This window comes from Dermacentor andersoni, chromosome 4 (genome assembly GCF_023375885.2).
Source record: "Dermacentor andersoni chromosome 4, qqDerAnde1_hic_scaffold, whole genome shotgun sequence".
NCBI classification, from domain to species: domain Eukaryota; kingdom Metazoa; phylum Arthropoda; class Arachnida; order Ixodida; family Ixodidae; genus Dermacentor; species Dermacentor andersoni.
Window position 1 is genome coordinate 129,828,306 of NC_092817.1, and position 21,478 is coordinate 129,849,783.

The 21,478-nt window shown below is 47.8% G+C and overlaps 1 protein-coding gene across 3 annotated transcripts in view; it reads right to left on the reverse strand.

The window, feature by feature from the left end:
* The window catches only part of LOC126537808 (uncharacterized), a 269,368-nt gene that overhangs the window by 57,397 nt on the left and 190,493 nt on the right, over positions 1–21,478 (reverse strand). For 2 of the 3 annotated variants that reach the window (XM_072287923.1, XM_072287924.1), the window contains one exon: positions 670–878. The exons of the other annotated variant lie outside the window; for it this stretch is intronic. In XM_072287923.1, the coding sequence (XP_072144024.1) occupies positions 670–775 (106 nt within the window). In that variant the 5' untranslated portion in view covers positions 776–878. The remainder of the gene's footprint in view (positions 1–669; positions 879–21,478) is intronic. 3 annotated transcript variants of the gene reach the window in all.

The following is a 21,478-nucleotide window of genomic DNA, read 5'->3' on the forward strand; positions in this document are numbered from 1 at the left end:
TTTGCTGTACGCATTCTGGACTTTTGTATTTAACTTGGTGCGTGGTTTTGTTCCCAAACCTGGAATAAATGGGCTGTTTCTTCTTTTGAAAATTTCAGTTGATAGTAAATGATCTGTCGGTAATTTCCTTACTTTTTTGGTACCAATTTTTTCTTCTGCTTTAAGGATCAAGATGGGCTGTGTATACTGGTTTGTGGCTTAAAAGAAATTCCTATTTCGGCTTTGGCCTATTTTCTTGTTCATTCAATATTTTATGTGCTTGAGAGAGCGGAAATGTTTTGAGGACTAGCTTTCATTGTGACATCGATTTGATGCCGTCACTTCCCGAAACTAATGCAACGCAGGCAGCTTAGAGGGAAAGGTGGTGTTTTAGTGCTGCCTGATTTAAATTACCCATTTCCAAGCTCCGTATATTTTTATTAGTTAATAAATTTTTTTCGTTTCATATTCGCTGCGGAATTTCACCAAAAATATATTTTTCTGAAATAGTTGCCTAAACTAATGATAGTTATAAGTTGTTGATACCCGCAGTATTAATTGTTCTACCAGAGCGGGTAGTGTTTTCTATGCAGTTTGCAAAATACAGGGCTTCTAACAGAACATACGTTTCATGTTTTCAATGTGTAATGAACTTACGAAACAGGGAACAGCTGAGAAAAATGTACTCACCTATATTGGTAATCACACCGGCGTCTACAGCAACGCGTGTGAGAGTGACGAGTACGACAGCGACTGTGCAGCCCCTCATGATGGTTCGTTTTAACTGAAATGGCATCCAGAAAGTCAGCCTCCCTTCTTTCCCTGCACTTTCCTTGCAGGTGCAGGCACAGAAGCAGCAGTCTGCAAAGAGAGGTTGTCAGCGGTGGGAAACACAATACCTGCAAGGATTATTTTGAAACGTCGTGCTAAGCATGTATTTTTTGTATGCACAACCTGCTCGAGACATGTGTTGCTTTTATTCGGCTCGAAACTGTCACAAGGTAGCAAAAGAATTGTGCGCCATCTCATAAAAAATAGTCTTGAGAACAGTATGTATCTCCTTGTGTCGTATTGTTACGCCTCCTCAGTTCGTGTGCGTCATTATAGCACGTGCTTCAAGTTTAAATTTTTTCAGTATGTTCTGGCGAGCAACAAAACAACTACTAGAGATTTTGGAAACGCTTGAGAAGTAGCCCTAAATTTGTTCAGAAAAATCTATGGGCACTTTGCTGAGGAGGGAAGATAACCCGTAGTCATCAGGAGTTACGGACTGGGTTCCAAGAGAATGGAAGCGTAGCAGGGGGTGGCACAAAGTTAGGTGGACGGATCAGATTAAGAAATTTGCAGGGACAACATGGCCACAATTAGCACGTAACCGCGGTAGTTGGAGAAGTATGGGAGAGGCGTTTGCCCTGCAGTAGGCGTAGCCAGGCTGTTCATGATGATGATGATGATGACTTTGCTCAGCTAAACTGCGATATGCGAAAGCCTATCAATGAGTCGTCTGTTGCTGTTGTGTGAACTGTTGTGCGCACGGACGCCGCCGTGGCCACGAGCATGGTATGCAAGGTTTGTCGCCCATGAGCACACACCCCCACGCGCATGTCCGCGCTCTCTCAGGCGCCCACTCGCACCGCGCTACTGCCATGGCGCCTCCATTCCTGGCTCTCCTCGCCGGTTGCGCCTCCTCTGCTCGCTCCTCTCGCCGGTGATCACCGCTTTCCTGCGTTCACCACGGACTGCACCCGGGCACTCATGAGCTACTAAAGGCTTACACCTTAATATACAAACTTACTCAGTAAACGGTGGCGGCACGTAAAGTAGAAGCGCTGTGACAATGCCTATTAGATCTCCCGGCCTTGTAGAACATCACCTGAAGACTGCAAGGAACAAACCAGTCAACAAGTATATTTGCTATCAAGTCCGCATTGAGTATTTACCTATGTAAAATAAAGCGGATGCATTGGTCTCTTTCAAATACCTCTGTTTCAAATAGTGCGCACAGTATAATTGCACTCACTTTCATTTGCATTTTCACACTAAATTTGCGCTTTCGCGCTACAATGAGTTGTCTTCCATCTTGCAGATAGTTTCTGAGAGGATGACGAATAGAACGAACCTGCGAACTATTGCACAGCCACAGAAAGCCAGACCACAATCGTTAAAGTAAAGTACACCTAATAAACATAAGCGCGAATGCAGTCTTCGACTGAGGCCCGTGCCGTCAGTCCCTTGAATCACATAGAATTCAGGTGTTAATGATGGCAGAGGCTGCAGGAAAATACTTCCCGATTTTCTGAACAATATTGAACCTCCTTCCAGTCACAATAATGCAGGCGTTGATCCCAGTAGCGCATGTTTATGAGCGAAGTCGTATATGACTGGGATCCCGAAATTTCTTCCTCTCAGTCGACAGAAAGCCATTTCGCGAAACGATGCGAAACGCGCCTATCCACATTGGAGGCACGCTTCCGCGGCACACTCCATTGCTCGTTCCAATAAAGGAAAGCACAAAACAATTGCCAAAGCAACATCATAGATCATGAGGTGCGTCCAAACAATGCGAAGCACGCAGCGTTCCGCTCATGCGTTTCGCGGTAAACATTACGGTTGCATTAGCTGCAGTTGCCAAGAAGCGACAACTGTACCGTACAAAACAGGTATTGGCGTAATTACACTTTCACATGTAAAAGAAGAACCCCCTAGAAATTGATTTCACTTTTGTTGTGATAGCGCTAGTGGAAGGCCACGCAAATTCAGGACTCTCTGAACACAGCGTGAACACAATGAGCTGCGACGTGCACAGCAGCTCCATTGTGCCAAACGGCGTCGTGCTGAGGCTAAACAGGACGCAGTGGTCCCCGACCAGAACAAGCCACGCACAGTTAGAACGCCTGAATAGCAGCACCAATGCAATGAACGACTAGTGAACAGCAGCGCGATTGTGCACATCGGCGGGCTTAGGCGCGGCAGCATCCAGTGGTTCGTCGCCCAAAGGCTCAGCGCAAGCGCCAAGCGTGGCAAGACAATGCAGAACTTCGAATTTCACGCAGTGAATTGCTCAATCATTCAATGCTACGTAACAAAGGCGTATAGGTTCAGGTGATACCACATCTTTGAAGGCTAACCACCTTCACAGCGCAGTTTCGAGCCCTACATATATATTTCCGACACTGTACCCCTAAGTTTTACGACACTTTGTGAAGTGTGCTTTCAGTTTGCTAACCTGCAGCGACGTTTGCTCGGTTGATACCGCGTTATAAGCCTACGCTTCAGGCTACATTCGCTTTTCGCTGTCCATTTAGGTGGCTGAGAGGTGCTTTGCTCAATTTTCATGCTTGCAAACAGAGTTCCCGGAAGACTTCCGGTCCACATCTTTGAAGGCTAACCACCTTTACAGCGGTGATTGAAGCCCTATATATATATTATTACGATATCATTGAGCGATGCTCAAGAGACGAGCCGCCGCGTGAACGACGAAGAAGTTGGTCGGTGCCCTTGGCACGAGCGAGTGTCAGCCTGGCTGCCTGGCTCGAGTGTAAATAGCGTGTAAATAGCATCTTTCATCTGTGTCTTTCCACACGTAACATTTCTGGTGGAGGTCAGCGATCCCCGTCCTCACCACGCAACTCCGAAGTGGTCGGCACACCGAACTTGTCACCATGCCTCCCGGTGACAAGCCCGCCTCTGCAACGGCTTCGGCTTGTCCAACTGCTCCAACCGTCACGGTTGGCCCACATCGTGACCCAGGTGTCTTCTCTGGCCTGGAGGGACAGGATGTCGACGACTGGATCAAGCTCTATGAACATGCCAGCGCTAATAACAGGTGGAACCCAACGATTATGCTCGCCAATGTCATCTTTTATCTCGGAGGCACCCCACGCGTGTGGCACCAAACGCATGATGACGAAATAGCCAGTTGGGACAGTTTCAAAGAAAAGCTACGGGAACTGTTCGGCGACCCCATTTGGCGCAAGGCTGCCGCGAGAAAGGCTCTTGCGTCTCGTGTTCAGTCACCTACAGAGCCATACGTTTCCTACATCCTCGACGTCTTGGCTCTATGCCGTAAAGCTGACGATCATATGAACGAAGCAGACAAAGTGGCACATGTGCTAAAAGGCATCGCCGACGACGCTTTCAATTTGTTTGTTTTCGGCAACGTGTTGACTATCGACGCTATTATAAAAGACTGCCGTCGCCAGGAACAGGCTAAGAGCCGCCGTATCTCACACCACATTGCGCGGTGTAGGAGTTGAGGAGGACTTCGGGATGAAACGCTTGGGAGGTTTATTTACGTTACTTACAGCGAGCGTCAATTAACAGTAGTAAAGTCATTACGGGCCGGCAGCAACTCGGACGCTGCGGCCCGTCGCAAGAAGTTCGAAAGAGATGAATCCAGGAATGCTCTAGGAATGCTCTTGCTGCTCCCGGTCTGCGTCTTTTAAGCCCTTCGGTGTCTTGAAGAGACGTCACGTTCGGCCAATGGGAGAGCCCGCTCAGGTGGCGCCACCTTCGGCCAATGGGTAGGCGCCCGTGCGATGGAGTCACACCCGGCGAAGAGCGTCGCTGCTCGTGTGTTTTTCCTAGGGCTTTCTTCTCCCTGCGGTCTTGCCTTGCTGACTTGCACTGCGCCGTCACCATAGAGGGATGGGGGCGACGCTGCCAGCTTGTCACGGCGCATTACAGCCGTCTTGCTTCGGGACCCACTTTACCCGCCACAGTGCCAGGCTCTCGCTTTACTTTCGGGAAGAGCCAAGCAGTGAATAGCTCCACCGGCTGCACATGAAGCGGGGTCCGCCAACTTGTTTGCACGTGTCGTGCCTCAGGAATGTGGTATCCCTTCTTCTGCGCTCCTTAATTAGCTGTGGTGCGATTCGGTGTGGTCTGGGGAACTCGAAGTAGGCTCAGGAAACGGCCCCGTATCTAACAGCGGCTACCCAACACTGCTGCTACGTCGACATGTGAGGGTCGACCGCGTCAGACCACCACCTGTGACGACGTCAGCCGTATTGTTCGCCGCGAACTCGAGGCTGCCTGTTCGCCAGCCTTCTCCACGACGCCTCCCGATCCCCCAGCAACCACCATTGCGATGATTCAGGCTGTCGTCAGACAGGAATTTGAAAGCATGGGTCTGAACACCGTGTGTTCCACGTCTCGACCCAGCGTTCCCCAGTTATCTTCGGCTCTTCAGTTCCCCAGTTATCTTATCTTCCCCAGTTATCTTCGGCCGACTCTCTGGAGAGAAGAGGGCAAGTCTCTTACCAACTGCATTTCTCTATCGGCGCCAAATATACTGACGACTGGACTTTGGTTTCTCTTTTTTTTTGTAGAATTTCTTGCTGCCTAGACCATGGGCCGGCGAACATTGCTGGATTTGGGTTCTCTGATTTTTTTCGCTGTACGATTGTTTCAATCGCGACCGCAGAAAACATTCGTGGAAAGCGAGAGATAGAGAGACAGCCTAAAAAGATAAATGCGTAGAACTTGTAAAAAAATGTTTGCATATGGCTAGGGTAATTTAGCGGAAAGAAGAAACGGTACAATGTTACATATGGGCTCAACACACGTAGCTGTTGCGAAAAATAGTTGATCTTGAGCGCATTTCAACCCATGCGATGAGGCCGTCGTTGGCACTGGTTTTTCTGCCGGAGAGGTTCCTCTGCACCAAGCCACCTTATGTGTTGTTCAACATTTTCTTCAAACATTTAGTCTAAAGGCACTTTGGCGAATTTCGCCATATGACCATACAAATAATAATAATACAAATACCTTTATTTCAACGTCAGGGATGTTAGGGGTGCGCTCAAAAAGCCTATGACTGACTTGCCAGAGAGGCGCACCCCCGTACATAAAAACTGGCAGCAACCTAACACGGCCAGAACAATAAAAAAAAAGACTACAGTGCGTAGGTAAACACCATATTCAACAAAAATTTGTGAACATTCTCTTGCAATAACAAATAAGCGAATGCGGAACAATTAACACGAAACGCTCAGGAGCACTGAAGAATGCAAAACGAAGAATAACAATAAGAAAAGATAAAGGGAGAAAGGAGGCGCGAACTTGCAGCAACAAAAAACTATCTGGTGCTATGTCTTGCCTGGCTTATAAATTCCACGGGTTGTTCTTCCTGTGTGAATTTTCGCGGTAATTTCCTTGAATTTGATCTGCTGTGCCTGTTCGGGAACTATATTTTTTCAGTTCTTCAATTATTCTCGCTCTGACATGAGGAACTGCGAGATTTCAGCTTCACATCTACAATAATAATAATAATGATATTTTATTCGTATTCAAGCATTATCTCCACTCCTTTTTGAAGGATTTCTCATTTAATCACGTCTTCCACTTCCTTCATATTCTTTAAGCTTTCGAATTTGAGCGGCAAGCTCTACGGGCATAAATTGAGCATACCGAGCGAGGGTCTTCCTATCACATATGCTGCTCAATTTCCAGTTTAAGTGTCATCTCTTATTTCCAGAGAAGGGTGGCCCTTTTCGTGAGGGAGTTCATGACTTGGCCCAGCGTCCCTCCATTTTTCATTAAATGACACCGGGTCACTCGCTGGCCTAATGAGCGGTCTGTAGCTAATTGCAAATAGTTACTTCTTCTAATCAACCTCCGCCGAGCTAGCCCTGATAGTACGGGACAGGTTTCCCATAGGTACAAAGGGCTCCAGGTCGGCGCAGCTCCTTGTTCTCAGGAAACTGCTTCTTTGGGCACCAGATCCACGAGACCAATTAATACGGTCGACACCCTTGAATTTCCGCTCTATCGTCCCATATCTGGTTTGATAATTCCCAATAATTTATTGTGATAGAAATTACGTGGACACTCCCGGCTCATTTTTTGCCGTCGCCGTGATGTTTCGTATAGATTTCAAGGGCGACAACATCGTCGCCACGCCTCGTATGGGGCAGCCGATGATCGCGGCTCAATCCGGCGTGCGCGACGGAAGCAAGCAAAGAACAAACGTGTCTTCTGTCGCGCGAAAGGCCGTGAGCGGATCGGAGGGAGTGTGAGGGGTGGCAGTGTGGTGCGGCAGCAACTGCGCATTTGTCAACCGGGCGGAAACGAAACTGTCGATCGCGACACAATCTGGAGCGCCATAATTGGAGGAAAGCGGGAAGGCCGAGCGCCTTCGACTTCGCCAAGTGCGTACTTTACACGACCGCGCGTGGTCGCGCCTGCTTCATCACGAAAGGAATCTGGTCGCGGCTCATGCCTTGGCGCGCGCTTTGTTCTCGACATTCTTGCCTAAAAGGGATAGACCGCACGAAGGTCGCTTCGCTCGCTGCTGCAGACGTGATTGCTGACACCAACGTTTTGACAGTGAGTGTCCGTGCTCATCATGTGTGATGTGTTTACGATTGGTTTTGCACGATAACATCATGCTTGCTAATTCACTCAGTAACTGAATGTTGCGAAGGTTACACGGCCGATAAAATGATTATCCTTACTTAGTATAGATGTTTGACGTAATAGTTCTGAGGAAACCCGCAAGTTGCAGAGAAGTAGTTAATTAAGAGAAAATGAGACATCGACCCAGTCGTAGGAATTCCTACAAAGGAAACCCATACTACTTCCTCGAAAGAAAGGCCTCGCGGTTGAAGAAAAATTCGTCCTGGTCCGGTACCCGAACCCGAGACCACCGCCTTTCAGAGGCAGCCGAATGAATGAAACCACGTTTATTCCACATTATAATGTGCTGAGGGCGCTCTGATGGACAGAGAGGGGGCAATATTGCAAAAGGAGGAGGGTGAGGCTGCCTCCGTTTTACTAACGAATGCCCTGGAGGCAGCAAAGTGGGAGCCGCGTGAATCTTGTCGCTGTCGTGGAGCCGATCACCGACCGGTGGTGCCGCCGGGTCCTGGAGGAACAGTAGTGCGCGCCAGTGCTTGATGGCATGGTCCGGAGACGTGGTATCCGGGCAGGCCAAAGTCCAGAAGGCAGAAGGCCAGGATTGAAGCTTCATGGTGGCCTGAGCACGAAGCCTAGGTGGGAGGTAGAGGGGCACTCCAAACACTTGCACGTGGAACCGAACGCACTTATGGGTGGTGTGCCACCCCTGTGCAAACGGTTCAGCTAGTGAGGTGTAAGGAGGGTGCCTGTCTGAATTCTCCGAAGCAAGACTGACTCCAGCCGTGTGAATACTTTCGATGGAAGTGACGGCATAGTGAGTGGGCTGTGGATGGCGAGTGGAAAGTTATTGGAAGGTCACGAAAAATTCGAGTTGTTGACAAATTCGACTTTGTCCTGTCATGTGCTCGCCGCCTAGTTAGCTACGATGGTAGAGTGGCTGCCAAGGAAAGACGGTTTTCCGGGTTCGAGTCCTAGGATCAGGATTAATTTTTCTTCAACTGTGAGGCTTTTCTTTCGAGGAACCAGTGTGGGTTTCTTTCTATCAATTGGTACTATTGGGTGGATGTCATATTTTCCCCTTAATTATTCTAGATGTCTACTAATTTCCTACCGCAATCGATACCTCGCCTTTCGGGAGAAACTGCGGCTATTGCAAGACCTTATAAAAAGCGTAGCTAAGATTGATTAACACTGAGGTGTGAACAGTCACTTATCCTAATGGTCTTATATTCTGATGACGATTAGAGCAGAGGTTGCAGGAAGATGCACAGTCTTCTTTTTTTTTCAGAACAATATTTATATATGGGACCAAAACTTAGTAAGAAAAACTGTGTAAACGCGGAGTAAACCTGGGAGGTTCTATTATCCGAAGACCTTCGTGAATTCAAGCCTGGATCTGACAGCTCTCGAAAATTAAAAAAGTAGCAGTTTCTTGATATGTTCTTGTGGGATAGAAGTTGCTCAATAAGATGGAATTCCACGTCTTCTGCGACACTAGCCTAGCTGCGTACGCAGATGCGATTCAATCCGTCACGGACGTGCCATAAGTACCTCTCCTTCTGATCACAAAGTGACATTTGGCTCCTAATAGCAGAACGACACTATCACTTTTGGACTATTTAGGTGCGTTGGTTGGCGCACGACTGCTGTCCTAATAGTTGCATGTAGTAGCCTTAATCTTCAGAATGCTATGTGGACCGACTCTACGACGGCATTTTCCTGGAACTAAGATGACTGCACAAAATAGAAGCTCTCAGCGGCCAATCGGATCAGTTAAATAACATTGTAGCGGCGGGCATACTGCCCCTGATTGAGGAATTCATCTGATTTACTGATCCATGGTATGGTTCCTGAAAAAGTGACTTCTAGCTCTTTGTGTGGCATGGTGCTAACAGGTTAGACGAACCTAGAAAAGTGCCCTTTCCAGCAGTTCACACTTCGTCAATCGCGAAAGAAATTGATATTGCGGAGGCTCATGGAAGCACGTCAACAAGAATGTTCAGACTAATCAAAGACCTTTAGCGTTTCATCTAGCTTCTGCGCCATTCAAAGCGTGGGTATTTAGACTTTCGGACCACTGCCTACACCTGAAAACAGATATTCGCCACCTGACAGCAACAGAAGTACTACGTGTCGAGCACTATTGGGGTAAGTGCACCCAACATCACGACTTTTGACAGAACTTAACTGTATAGCACGATGATGACCAGTGGAATCCACGTCCGGTGTCGTCGATTTTCTCTCATCAATAGACACTCATGGCATTCTCAGTGTCTGTTGATGTTTGCCGCTCGTGGATTTACCGCAACGACAGAATCACCCAATCATAGACTCAGAAAATCACTACTACTCAACGCCGGTAGTCCTTAGAGCGCTTCACCAGCTTCCGCCAAGGGGCGAACACGACTCGCTCACGCAACGCACAGAGTGGTGCTTGATCTACAGAGCGCCTATCCTATTAGAGAAGGTGATGCATTGCAGTTATGTGAACAAATATTTCGGCGCACGGTCCAGGAATGACTCCCACCGCAACGCAACCAAGTCACCCGAAGACGGCGACAACACCATTCCAACTTGTGCTTCCGCCGTTACCACCCCGCTCTTAGCGCGGACACATTCCGAAGATGGAAAGGGCAACGTTCCGCTTGTCAAGTGGGCTCTTTCGCGAGTACTCCACTTCGCGCTTATCTCCAGCATGTCCCCTTAGGTCACCATAGCCTGCTTTTAACGACTTGTCGACCGAAGGGAACCATCTAGTGTTATCTACGCTGGCGATGCGCGGGCCTATCGAAAAAATTCACGTGTTAGTTGAAGTAGACGGCAGCAAGAAGACTTCATTGAAATTTACTGTACCTAATACCAGTCGGTGGAAGTGAGTGGGGGGAGCAGCCCTTGTAATCAATGGAGGCTGCACAGCCTAAAATTTTCGTCAGAGCCTGCCTGAAGTTTGAATAAGACATGCAGCGCTGACCGAAGTCGAAGCAGTTATCAAAACCAGGTCTTTCCGAAAGAGAAGAAGCCTGCCCTTTGATGGCAGCCAACCTACTGCATGGATGTCGGCACACTAGTGCACCGTACAATACAGTTGAAGCCATAGGCAACTCAAGATGAGCAGATGGCACTCGTCGAAATGCCTAGCGAGTGTTTCTAATGGGCAACTTCTAGAAACGACGAGGAAAGAAATATCTTCTGCAACTACAATCTCCTTGGAGCCGCGGGACCCGCAACAAAACTTAAGGTAAGCGATGCCGTGGTCGTACATTGTGGGGCCTTACCCCGACGACCATATATAAAGTTATGGAGGTTTTCTGAAGTTCACATGATCATGTCCGCTCCTGCAAAGTGAAGAACGAGCTGTTTTTCTTATAGCCAGACGAATTTAGAAACACTAGCCGCTTCAACTGTGTGACAAAATGCGGCTCGCGGCAGGCAATTATGGTTTAATCGCAGGATTGTGTAAAGAAAAAGGAACAAAAGCGTGCGCGCGATCAGAAGGAAAAAAGTCGAGAACTCTTAACCACCAGCACGATACTCGCAGGACAACTCAGTTGACTTAAATCCATGTTGCTTGGCATACCTGCCGGTCTACGGCTATTACTGCGCGATCAACTTGTATGACATCCGCAAAGTCTAGTGAAAAGTGTTGAGAAAATAAATTGTGGCAGAACCCATCTCACGATGAGTGCAGACGGTAATGCACTAGCACTAAATCAGTATACCTGCTCACGGTATTGGCACCGTCGACACGAGTTATGAACGAGGTGTTTACTGCAGCGGGACTCCAATCTCGCGCTTTCCTAAGAACGGTCGGCGCCAACTAGTGCCGCCGCCACGGTGCCTGCGCGTGACCTGCCAAATGCGCGGAACGCCGGTGCCAGCGAACACTGAGAAGCGCGTCATGCGTTAACCAGTCTCCTGTCTCAGCGTTTGTTTGTGGGCACGCTGCGTCATCTACTCGCCATACCGAGTGGTCGGCGTGCGCACTTCGGGACGAGAAGCATCTCGTGCTGGTTTTGAGGCGAAAAGCTTCACTACGCTAGTCAACACCGCGCTTCGCGCGAGACGGCGTATTTCGGAATTGGCTACATAAGCGTGTTCGGAGTCGGCGCAGGTGGCCACTGCCGCGCGATATGAGTCATCGTTTGACGTTCGCCGCAAGCGCGTGTTTATCGCGGAGGCCGACTATATAACCGCTTGCCAGAGAGTAGGCGTGCGCATTCAACATGGAAGGAGAAGAGAGTGATACTACCGATACAGAGAGCTGTGTTTATGGCTGTACAGAAATTGCAAGACAATGTGCGCAACCATGATGAATAAATAAGTTTAATAATCCTGCATAACGCATGGTATATATCATTCATAAGCAATTTGCATAACTACACAAGGTACACGTATAGCATAACCATAAGCCAACCAAAGCATATTCATAAGTGAAACCGTAAGCTTAACCATAGGCTAAATCATAACGCCTAAGCAAAAGCTAAATCGTAAGCATATCCATAAGTTAAACCATAGGCATATCCATAGGATAAATCATGAGGCATAACCATAATACTAAACCGTAAGCATAACCATAGGCTAAATCATAAAGCATAACCATAAGCTAAACCATAAGCATCCACCGAACCTTTTCGCTTCGAGATATCTAGGCTCAACCTTAGCTAAGCCCTAGCCAATTTTTTTCCTTGCTTGTAGCATACTCAGTGACACACAATGAGTGACCCCAGTTGAAAAAATGTTCATTGAAACGCAGCACATACCGAGTGAATTCATGGTTCAGCTCGCTAAATTGATGGCGTGAAAGGCATTCGTTGAGATGAAGAATATAACCAGTGCGTTTATGGCGGAATCTGCAGATGCGTGGGGTCGCTGTCCTTGAGAAACCCTCGTGAAATGTTTCGGATTCCACTCAATATCTCATAAATTTAAGGAACTGTTTTGGTAATTGTAGGGTGGCACATTCCCAGTCGCACATATCTAGCGACCACAATCGACATCAAAGATGTTCATTGAATAGCGGCATACCTACTCGCACACATATTGATCCAAACTTGCATCAAAGAATTTCACCTTAGACCAAGATAGATTGACTGGCGCGTATACCATGCTCAAAGTTTCCATTGAGCAGTTTCTTCAAACAGCTGCACCTACCCACTTCCACATTTACCACTAGCGACACGAATGTACACAAATCTACGCATACGCACTCAATAACTCAAATTGGTCAGGTGATTGGTTTCGAACCCTCTTACCTAAGTAGAGCAGCCCGTCGCGCTAAGCATCCGACGACGAACAACTCGGGGAACCAGGTAGGTGGGAAAACAGTTATATACAAGCACAGATATATCGTAGCTTGAAATGCGTAGTGTAATTGGTTGTAATTATTTAGTTAAGCATTCTGATTTCCCGTCGAAGTAATGGCCGCCTCGTCGATCAATTTAGGTCAGGGGTTAGAGTTGTGTTATCTGCCGCAGGCATTTCTTTTTATTTGGTGCGACAAAAAATTTCGAGGACACCGAAGCACATATAGGTTCTGTACGTGAAAGGATTAATGTGCAATCGAGCGCAAATGAGCGGTCCTTCGAGTTTTCGCGGCCTAATGTTTTCGAGTTTTGTTTCGTGGTATGCTATCGACTTTTACTATCAAATTGGCACGAGTTTTTTGAACGGCATTTTTTTGAACAGTTTCTTTGTCAGCATGTTGGCTGTAGGCCAGAATCATTTGAACGGTAATGCTGAGGAATCAAGTACGCCGCGTGCCATCGACGTCCAGGGAGAGGAGAGACTGAGGAAGTAGTAGCGACCACCGAGGCTGGCAGGCGCACGCAGCAGCTAATAAGTGCAGTGCGGTGAGAGAGAGAGAGATACAGACTACTCGCTGGCTTCCGAGAGGGTGACGGCAGCCCCAGCACGCGTGTCTCATGCGACAGCCTCGCTGGCGACAACCCGGCTCCTACCGCGGCGTCGTGTCGCCGTATATGCTCCGTCGAGGCGCGCTAGGGACGTGGCGTCCCTGTAATGGCCTCTCCGTTCACGCAACGTCTGGCCCACTATCGCCGCAGGAGGTGCTCTGATTCGCCCTCTGTGCTCTATCGAGGCGCTTGTGACGTGGCGTCGGAGCGAATGGGGAATTTAGCTGCCGTTTCTCTGCTACAGATGCCACTGGCTTTTATCAGCGATGCTGTTTAAGCTGGCGTTTGGCCTGCGAAGGTGCGCAGCAAAACCTCACCGAGCGATGACGTCATCGCGCGCGCCGGCACTGCGTCACCGCAGCTTTGCATCGCCTCGCCGTACGGATGCGGCGCACGCGATGCGAATCTAAGCCTTGACGCCACCACGGGGGTGTAGAAGCTGCTTCCCTCCACCGCCGTGCCAATAGAACAGCCGGGTCTCCTACGAACAGAGAGATCGGCGACAGAAGAAGAGCGTCACTCCCAAACAAGAGGAAGCGCGGCGCGAAAGACGCCACACCGCTACTCGAGAACGGATGCGACGACTTCGATCCATTCCTGAATATCACGCCGGTGAAGCGGCGGTGAAACGTCAGCTAGTTGCAAAACATACGGAGTTACGAGGTAGCGTTACCGAGCAAAAGCGCGCGTTCAACCAGACGCGCCGACCAAACTATCCGGGCCTGCGAGTTGGAAATCCATGGGAGGTGCCGACGGACGGTTTGCCTATTCACTGCTTTTTGGGGGGATAACGACGACACTACACCGAAAGCTTGACCGAGTCTCCAAGCATGACCACGCAGAAAACTTGCCGGAGTCTCCGAGCATAACCACAAATAGACTTAGCTGAACCAAGAAGAACCTAGGTAGGGCCGTCAGCTTCGGCGTTTGCCCAGTCTTCGCTCCACAAGTGCGACACTGCACCATTTTTTGCTTAATGGGCCTTTTGTCACATTCCAATAAAAAAAAACTAAAAAAACGCACATCATATTTTCGAGAAGTGGTTGCGAATCTACGCTGCGAAATCCCACCAAGGATCGGACGACGCAGGTGAAACCATGGTAGGTTAGGCAAAGAACACTTTGCTTTCAAAATCGATACATCAATAGTGAAATTTTAAATCTGAGAACTGCACATTGGTTAATGAGGGGTGCTACTGGAAGGAGCCGAAATTATTTTGACCACCAGGGGTCCTTCAAGGCGCAAGCAAATGATGGCATGGAAGCGATTTTGCAATCCATCGCCGAAAAAAAGGGGGTCACCTATGCTTGGATTGAACCAACGACCTGTTTCTCAGCAGCGCATAGCCACAGCCAGTGATGGATGGCGGTGGATAGTAAACAGAAAGGCAATATTATCTTGTGACATTACGAAATCAACACTCAAAAGACAAGTTATGCCTTCAGGATTGAAACTTGTAAGCAATGTAACAGTCCTTTGAATGCGCACTACATGAGTTGTCTTCCATCTTGCAGATAGTTTCTGACGGGATGACGAATAATATCTGCGCACTATTGCACAGTCACAGAAAGCCAGACAACAGTTGTTAAAGTACATCTAATAAATACACGCGCCAGTGCAGTCTTCGACTGAGACCCGCGCCGTCAGTCCCTTGAATCAGATAGTATTCGAGTGTTAATGATGGCAGAAGCTGCAGGAAAATTCTTCTGGTTTTTCTGAACAATATTGAACATCCTTTCAGCCACGATAATGCAGGCGTTGATCGCATTAGCGCACGTTTAAGAGCGAAGCCGTATATGACTCGGATCCCGGGGTTTCTTCATCTAAGTTAACAGAAAGCCATTTCGAGAAACGAAGCGAAACGCGCCTATCTACATTGGAGTCACGCTTGCAAGGCGCACCCCATTGTTCGTTCCAATAAATGAAAGCAAAACACAATTGGCAAAACAACATGATTGATCATGAGATGCGTCCGAGCAAGGCGAAGCATGCAGTGTTCTGCGCACGCGTTTCGCGGTAAAGATTACGGTTGCATTAGCTGCAGTTGCCAGGACGCGGCAACTGTACCGTACAAAGCAGGTAGTGGCGTCATTACACTTTCATATGTAAAAGAACAACCCACCTAGCAATTGATTTCATTTGTGTTGTTATAGCGCTAGTGGAACGCCAGGCAATGTTAGGACTTGATCTTGGATTGTAGCGCGAAGTGACACGGGCACAGACAGGAGCAGAGAGGACGAGCGCTAACTCTCAACTAATTTTTTATTAAAACGAAGAACATGTATATATATATATATATATATATATATATATATATATATATATATATATATATATATATATATATATATATATATATATATATATATATATAGGTGATTCCAAAAACCTTTTTACCTTGTCACGTTGCTATGCTGCGGATTTCGCAATCACCCATATATATATATGTGTGTTCTTCGTTTTATTAAAAATTTAGTTGAGAGTTAGCGCTCGTCCTGTCTGTTCCTGTCTGTGTCCGTGTCACTTCACGCTACAATCCAATATCATGTTACCGTACCAACTCGGCCAACTTTCTATCCTTTTGCAATGTTAGGACTCCCGAAGCACAGCGGGAACACAATGAGCGGCGATGGGCACAGCAGCGTGAATGTGCCCAACGCCGTCGTGCTCAGTATAGGCAGTATATCCCTGCCCGAAGCAAGCCATGCACAGTTAGAACGCCTGAATAAAAGCGCCAATACAATGAGCGACGAAGTAACAGCAGCGCCATTGTGCAAATCGGCGTCGTGCTTAAGCGCGGCAGCATCCAATGGTTCGGGCCCCAAAGGCCCAGCGCAAGCGCCGAGCGTGGCAAGACAATGCAGAACTTCGTTGTGTTAAAGTATATTTAATCGCCTTGGTGCAAATCATTTCATGCAGTGCATTGCTCAGTCGTTCAATGCTACGTAACAAAGGCGTATAAGTTCAGGTGACACCGCAGCTGTAAAGGCTAAGCACCATCGCAGCGTATTTTCGAGCCGTATATATATATTTTGAGAGGCAGTCTGTACTCCAAAATTTTGTGACACTTTGTGAAGTGTGCTCTCAGTCTGCTAACCTCCAGCGGTGTTTCCTCGGTTGATACCGCGTTAGGAGTCTACGCTTCAGGCTACACATGCTTCTTCTCTGCCCCTTTAGGTGGCTGAGAGGGGCTTTGCTCAGAGCTATAAAGAGTTTACCAGTAAAATACAATGTAAGGATTAGGCCTCAGCCTGCTACTCTTCTGACTCTTCGGCCGACTACCTCGAGAGGATACGAAGTCTCTTGCCAACTGTATTTCCCTATCGGCGCCAAATATACTGACGGTCAGACTTTTCTTGCTCCGTTTTGTCGAATTTCTTGCGCTCTAGACCATGGGCCGGCGAACATTTCAAGATTTGGGTGATTTTTTTTTCGCTTTGATTGTTTTTTCTGTTAGGATTATTTCCATCTCGACCACATAACACATTCATGGGAAGCGAAAGAAAGAGCTATACTCTAATGAGATGAGTGCGTAGAACTTGTAAAAATTGTTTGCCTATGGCTCTGCTGATATTCGCGGCACGAAAAGCTCGACATTGGTACATATGGGCTTAACGCATGTACTTGTTGTTGCGATAAATGGTTGAAGATCTTGACTGCATTTCCACCCGTGCGATGAGGCAGTCGCTGGCACCGATGAATCGAGACCCTGTAGATGTGACTGCTTTTTCTGCCGGTAAAGCTTACTCTAAGCCAAGGCACCTATGTGTTGTTCAAAATTTTTTTCAAACATTTAGTCTAAAAGCGGTGTGCCGAATTGTGCCATGTGACCATCTGTCGCTATATCTTACCTGGGTTATAAATTTTCTACGTTGCTCTTTCTGCGTGGATTTTAGAAAATTTTTTTATTGAATTTGATCTGCTGGGCATGTTCGTCGACTATATTTTTTCCGTTCTTCAATTGTGCTTGCTCTCATATGAGGAACTGCGAGATTTCAGCCTTACGTTTGCAATAATAATGATAATAACTTATTCGTATTCAAGCATTATCTCCACTTCTTTTTGAAACTTTTCTCATTTACCCACGTCTTGCACTTCTTTGAATTTTTTAAGCTTTCGAATTTGAGCGGCAAGCACTCTTGGCATAAATTGAGCATACCCAGTGATGGTGTTCCTGTCACATATGCTGTGCATTTTCCAGTTTAAGTGCCGCATCTTCTTTCCAGAGAAGAGTGGTTCTCTCCGTGAGCGACTTCACGACTTGGCCCGGCGTCCCTCAAGTTTTCGTTAAATGATACCCGGTGACTCACTAGTGTAAAGAGCGGTCGGTAGCTCATCTCAAATAGTTATTTCTTCAAATCAAACTCTGCCGAGCCAGCGCTCGTATTCCGGAAGAGGTTTTCCATAGCTACAACGGGCTCCAGGTTAGAGGAGCACCTTGTTCTCAGTAAACTGCTCGTTTTGGCACCCGACCCACGTGACCAATAAATACAGTCAACACACTTGAAATTCCGCTCTATCGTCTCATATCTGGGTCGATTATTCCCATTTTGTATTGGGATAGAAATTATGCGGGGACTCCCGGCACACTTTTTCCGTCGCCGTGACGTTCTGTATAGATTCCAAGGGCGATATTATCGTCGCCACGCCTCGTATGGCGCAGCCGACGATCGGGGCTCAATCTGGCGCGCGCGAAGGAAGAAACTGGAGAACAAACGTGCCTTCTGTTGCGCGAAAGGCCGTGAGCGGATGGGAGGGAGGAGGAGAGGCGGCCTTGAACGCCGGCACCAACAGCTCATTTGTTTACCGGGTGCAAAGGGAACTGTCGATCGTAGCTTAATCTCGCGTGCGATATATGGAGGAAAGCGGGAAGGCCGAGCGCCTTCGACTCCGCCAACAAGTGCGTACTTTACGCGGCCGCCCGTGGTCGCGCGTGCGGTATCTCGAAGGGGATGTGCTGCCGGCTCATACCTTGTTGCACGCTATGTTCTCGCCATTCTTGCCTGTAAGCAACAGACAGCACGAAGGTCACTGCGCTCGCTGCTGCAGACGCGCTTGCCCACACCAGCGTTTTGACGGCGAGTGCCTGCGCTCAACAAGTGCGATTTGTTTACGTTTGATTGAGCGCTATGACATCACGCTTGCTAATTTACTTATTAAATCAATGTTTTCGATGAATGTTTTAAAATTGACTACCCTTACTTACTATATATGTTTGACGTAATACCTCTGCGGAAACCTGCAAGTTGCAAAATAGTTAATTAAGGGAAATTCAGACATCCACCCAATCGTAGCAATTGCTTCAAATGGAACCCATACGGGTTCCTCGAAAGAAAGGCCTCGCACTTGAAGAAACATTCGTCCTGGTCCGGTACTCGAACCCGGGACCACCGCTCTACTATCTGAGCGAACCAGGCGGTTAGCAGATGGCGAATGGAAAGTTATGAGAAGGTCACGCAAATTCGAGTTGTCGACAAATTCGACTTCGCATTGTCATGTGCTAGCCGCTTGGTTAGCTTAAATGGTAGAGCGGCTGCCCCACTATGGCAGTGGTCCCGGATTAGGGTCCCGGACCCGGGACCACCGCCTCTCCGGGGCAGCCGCACTACCATCTGAGCGAACCAGGCGGTTAGCAGATGGCGAATGGAAAGTTATGCGAAGCTAGGTCACGCAAATTCGAGTTGTCGACAAATTCGACTTCGCATTGTCATGTGCTAGCCGCTTGGTTAGCTCAAATGGTAGAGCGGCGGCCCCACAATGGCGGTGGTCCCGGATTAGGGTTTCTTCAACAGCGAGGCTTTTCTTTCGTGGATCTCGTATGGGTTTCCTTTGTATGAATTACTACGATTGGTTCTATGTCTTATTTCTCTTAATTATATTAAAGATGACTACTAATTTAAGGTCGCAATCGATGCTTCGCGTTTCGGGCGAAACTGAAGCTTTTAGGAGACGTTATAAAAGCCTAGCTAAGACAGCTTTCCACTGACACGTTAACAATCACATCTGCTAATGATGTGGTATTCTGATGATGATTATGGCAGAGGTTGCAGGAAGATGGGCCGTCTTGTATTTTTTTTTTCCAGAACAATATTAAACTTATGTGACGGAAACCTAGTATCAAGAACTCGGTAAACGCGGAGTCAACTAGGGAGGGTGTGTTACCCGAAGACCTTCGTAAATTCAAGCCTGGATCCGACAGCTCCTGCAAATTGAAGAAATAGCAGCTCCTTGATATCTTATTGGCGGAGACAAGTTGCCCAATGAAATGCAATTCCACGTCTTCTCCAACACCATCCCAGGAGCGTAGGTACACGCAATTCACGCTCTGATGGACGTGCCATACGTTCCTGTCGTTCTGATCGCAAAGTGACATTTGACTCCTAATAGCAGAAAGACACTGTCACCTCTGGGCTCTTTAGGTGCGTTGGTTGGCGCACGACTGCTGTCCTGCGTGAATAGTTGCATGTAGTAGCCTTCATCTTGAGAATGCTATGTGCACCGACTCTACGACGGTATTTTCCTGGAACCAAGATGTCTCCACAAAACAGAAGCTCTTAGTGGCCAATCCGATCTGTTAGATAACACAAGTGTCGCGGCGGGACTACTGCTCCTTGTCAAAGAATTCATCTCATTTACTGACGTGTGGTATGGTTCTTGAAAAAGTGACTTCTAGCTCCAGATGTCGGATGCTGCTAACAGGTTAGATGGACCAATAGACAAGTGCCCTTTCTAGTAGCTCACGCTTCATCGATCGCGAAAGAAATTGAGATTGCGGCAGTTCATGCAACAACGGCAACGAAAATTTTCACTCTAATCATAGACGTTTAGCGTTTCATCAAGCTTCAGCGCCTTTTGAGGATCGAAGGTTGGGTGTTTAGACTTAAGGACCAGTGCTTTCACCTGACAAAAGATATTGGCCACCTGACAGCAGCAGAAGTACTACGGGTTCAGCACTATAGGGTTAACTGCACTCAACGTAATGACTGTTGACAGAACTTATGTGTATAGCACGAGAATGACCAGTGGAATTCGCGTCTCGTATTATAAATTTCCGCTCGTACATGGACACCCATGGCACTCTCAAAGTCGCTTGATGTTTGCCGCTCATGGATTTCTCGCAAGAACCGAATGACTCAATCATCGGCTCAAAAAATCACTACCACTCAACGCTGGTAGCCCTGAGAGCTGTTCACAAGCTTCCGCATAGGGGCGTACGCGACCCATTCAGGCAACTCAGAAAGTGGTACTGGATCTACCGAGCGCGTATCCTAATAAAGAAGGTGATGCATTGCATGTATGTGTGCAAGCATTTCGCTGCACGGCCCAGGAAGGACTCCCACCGCAACCATGTCACCGGATGACGGCGACAACACCATTCGAACTTGCTGCTTCCGCCGTTACCGTCCCGCTCTTAGCGCGGACACAAGCCGAAGATGGAAAGTGTAACATTCCGCTTTTCACGGGGGCTTTTTCGCTAGTACTCCACTTCGCGCTTAGCTCCTGCATGACCCATTAGGTCATCATAGTCTGCTTGCGACGGCGTGTTGGTTTAACAGGACTATTTAGTGATATCTACGCTGGCAAAGCGCGTACCTATCGAAAAATTCACGTGTTAGTAGAAATAGACAGCGACAAGAAGACTTCATTGCAGTACATTGTGCCCAATACCAGTAGGCGGGGGAGTGAATGGTTGGAGCGGCTGTTCTAATCATAGAAGACTGCACACTGTAAAATTCTCGGCAGAGCCTGCCTGAAGTTTGAATAAGACATGCAGTGCTGACAGAAGTCGAAGCAGTTATCAAGACCAGGCCTTTCCGAAACAGAAGAAGCCGGCCCTTTGATGGAAACCTACCTATTGCATGGACGTCTGCACCCTAGTGTACCATACCATACAGTTGAAGCCATAGGTAACTCTAGCTGAGCAGATAACACTCGTCGAAACGCATAGCGAATGTCTCGAACCGGCAACTTCTAGAAGCGATGAGGAAAGAAATGTCTTCTTCAAATACAATCTCCTAATTTGGAGCCGCGAGACCCACAATGAAGTTAAAGGCAAGCGATGTCGTGGTCGTGCATTCTGGGGTCTTACTCTTAATATAAAAGGTCATGGCGGTTTTCAGAATTCCACATGATCGCGTCCGCTCCTTCAAAGTGAAGCAACGTACTCTTTTTCTTATAGCCAGATATATTTAGAAACACTATCTGCTTGAACTGTGTGACAAAATGCG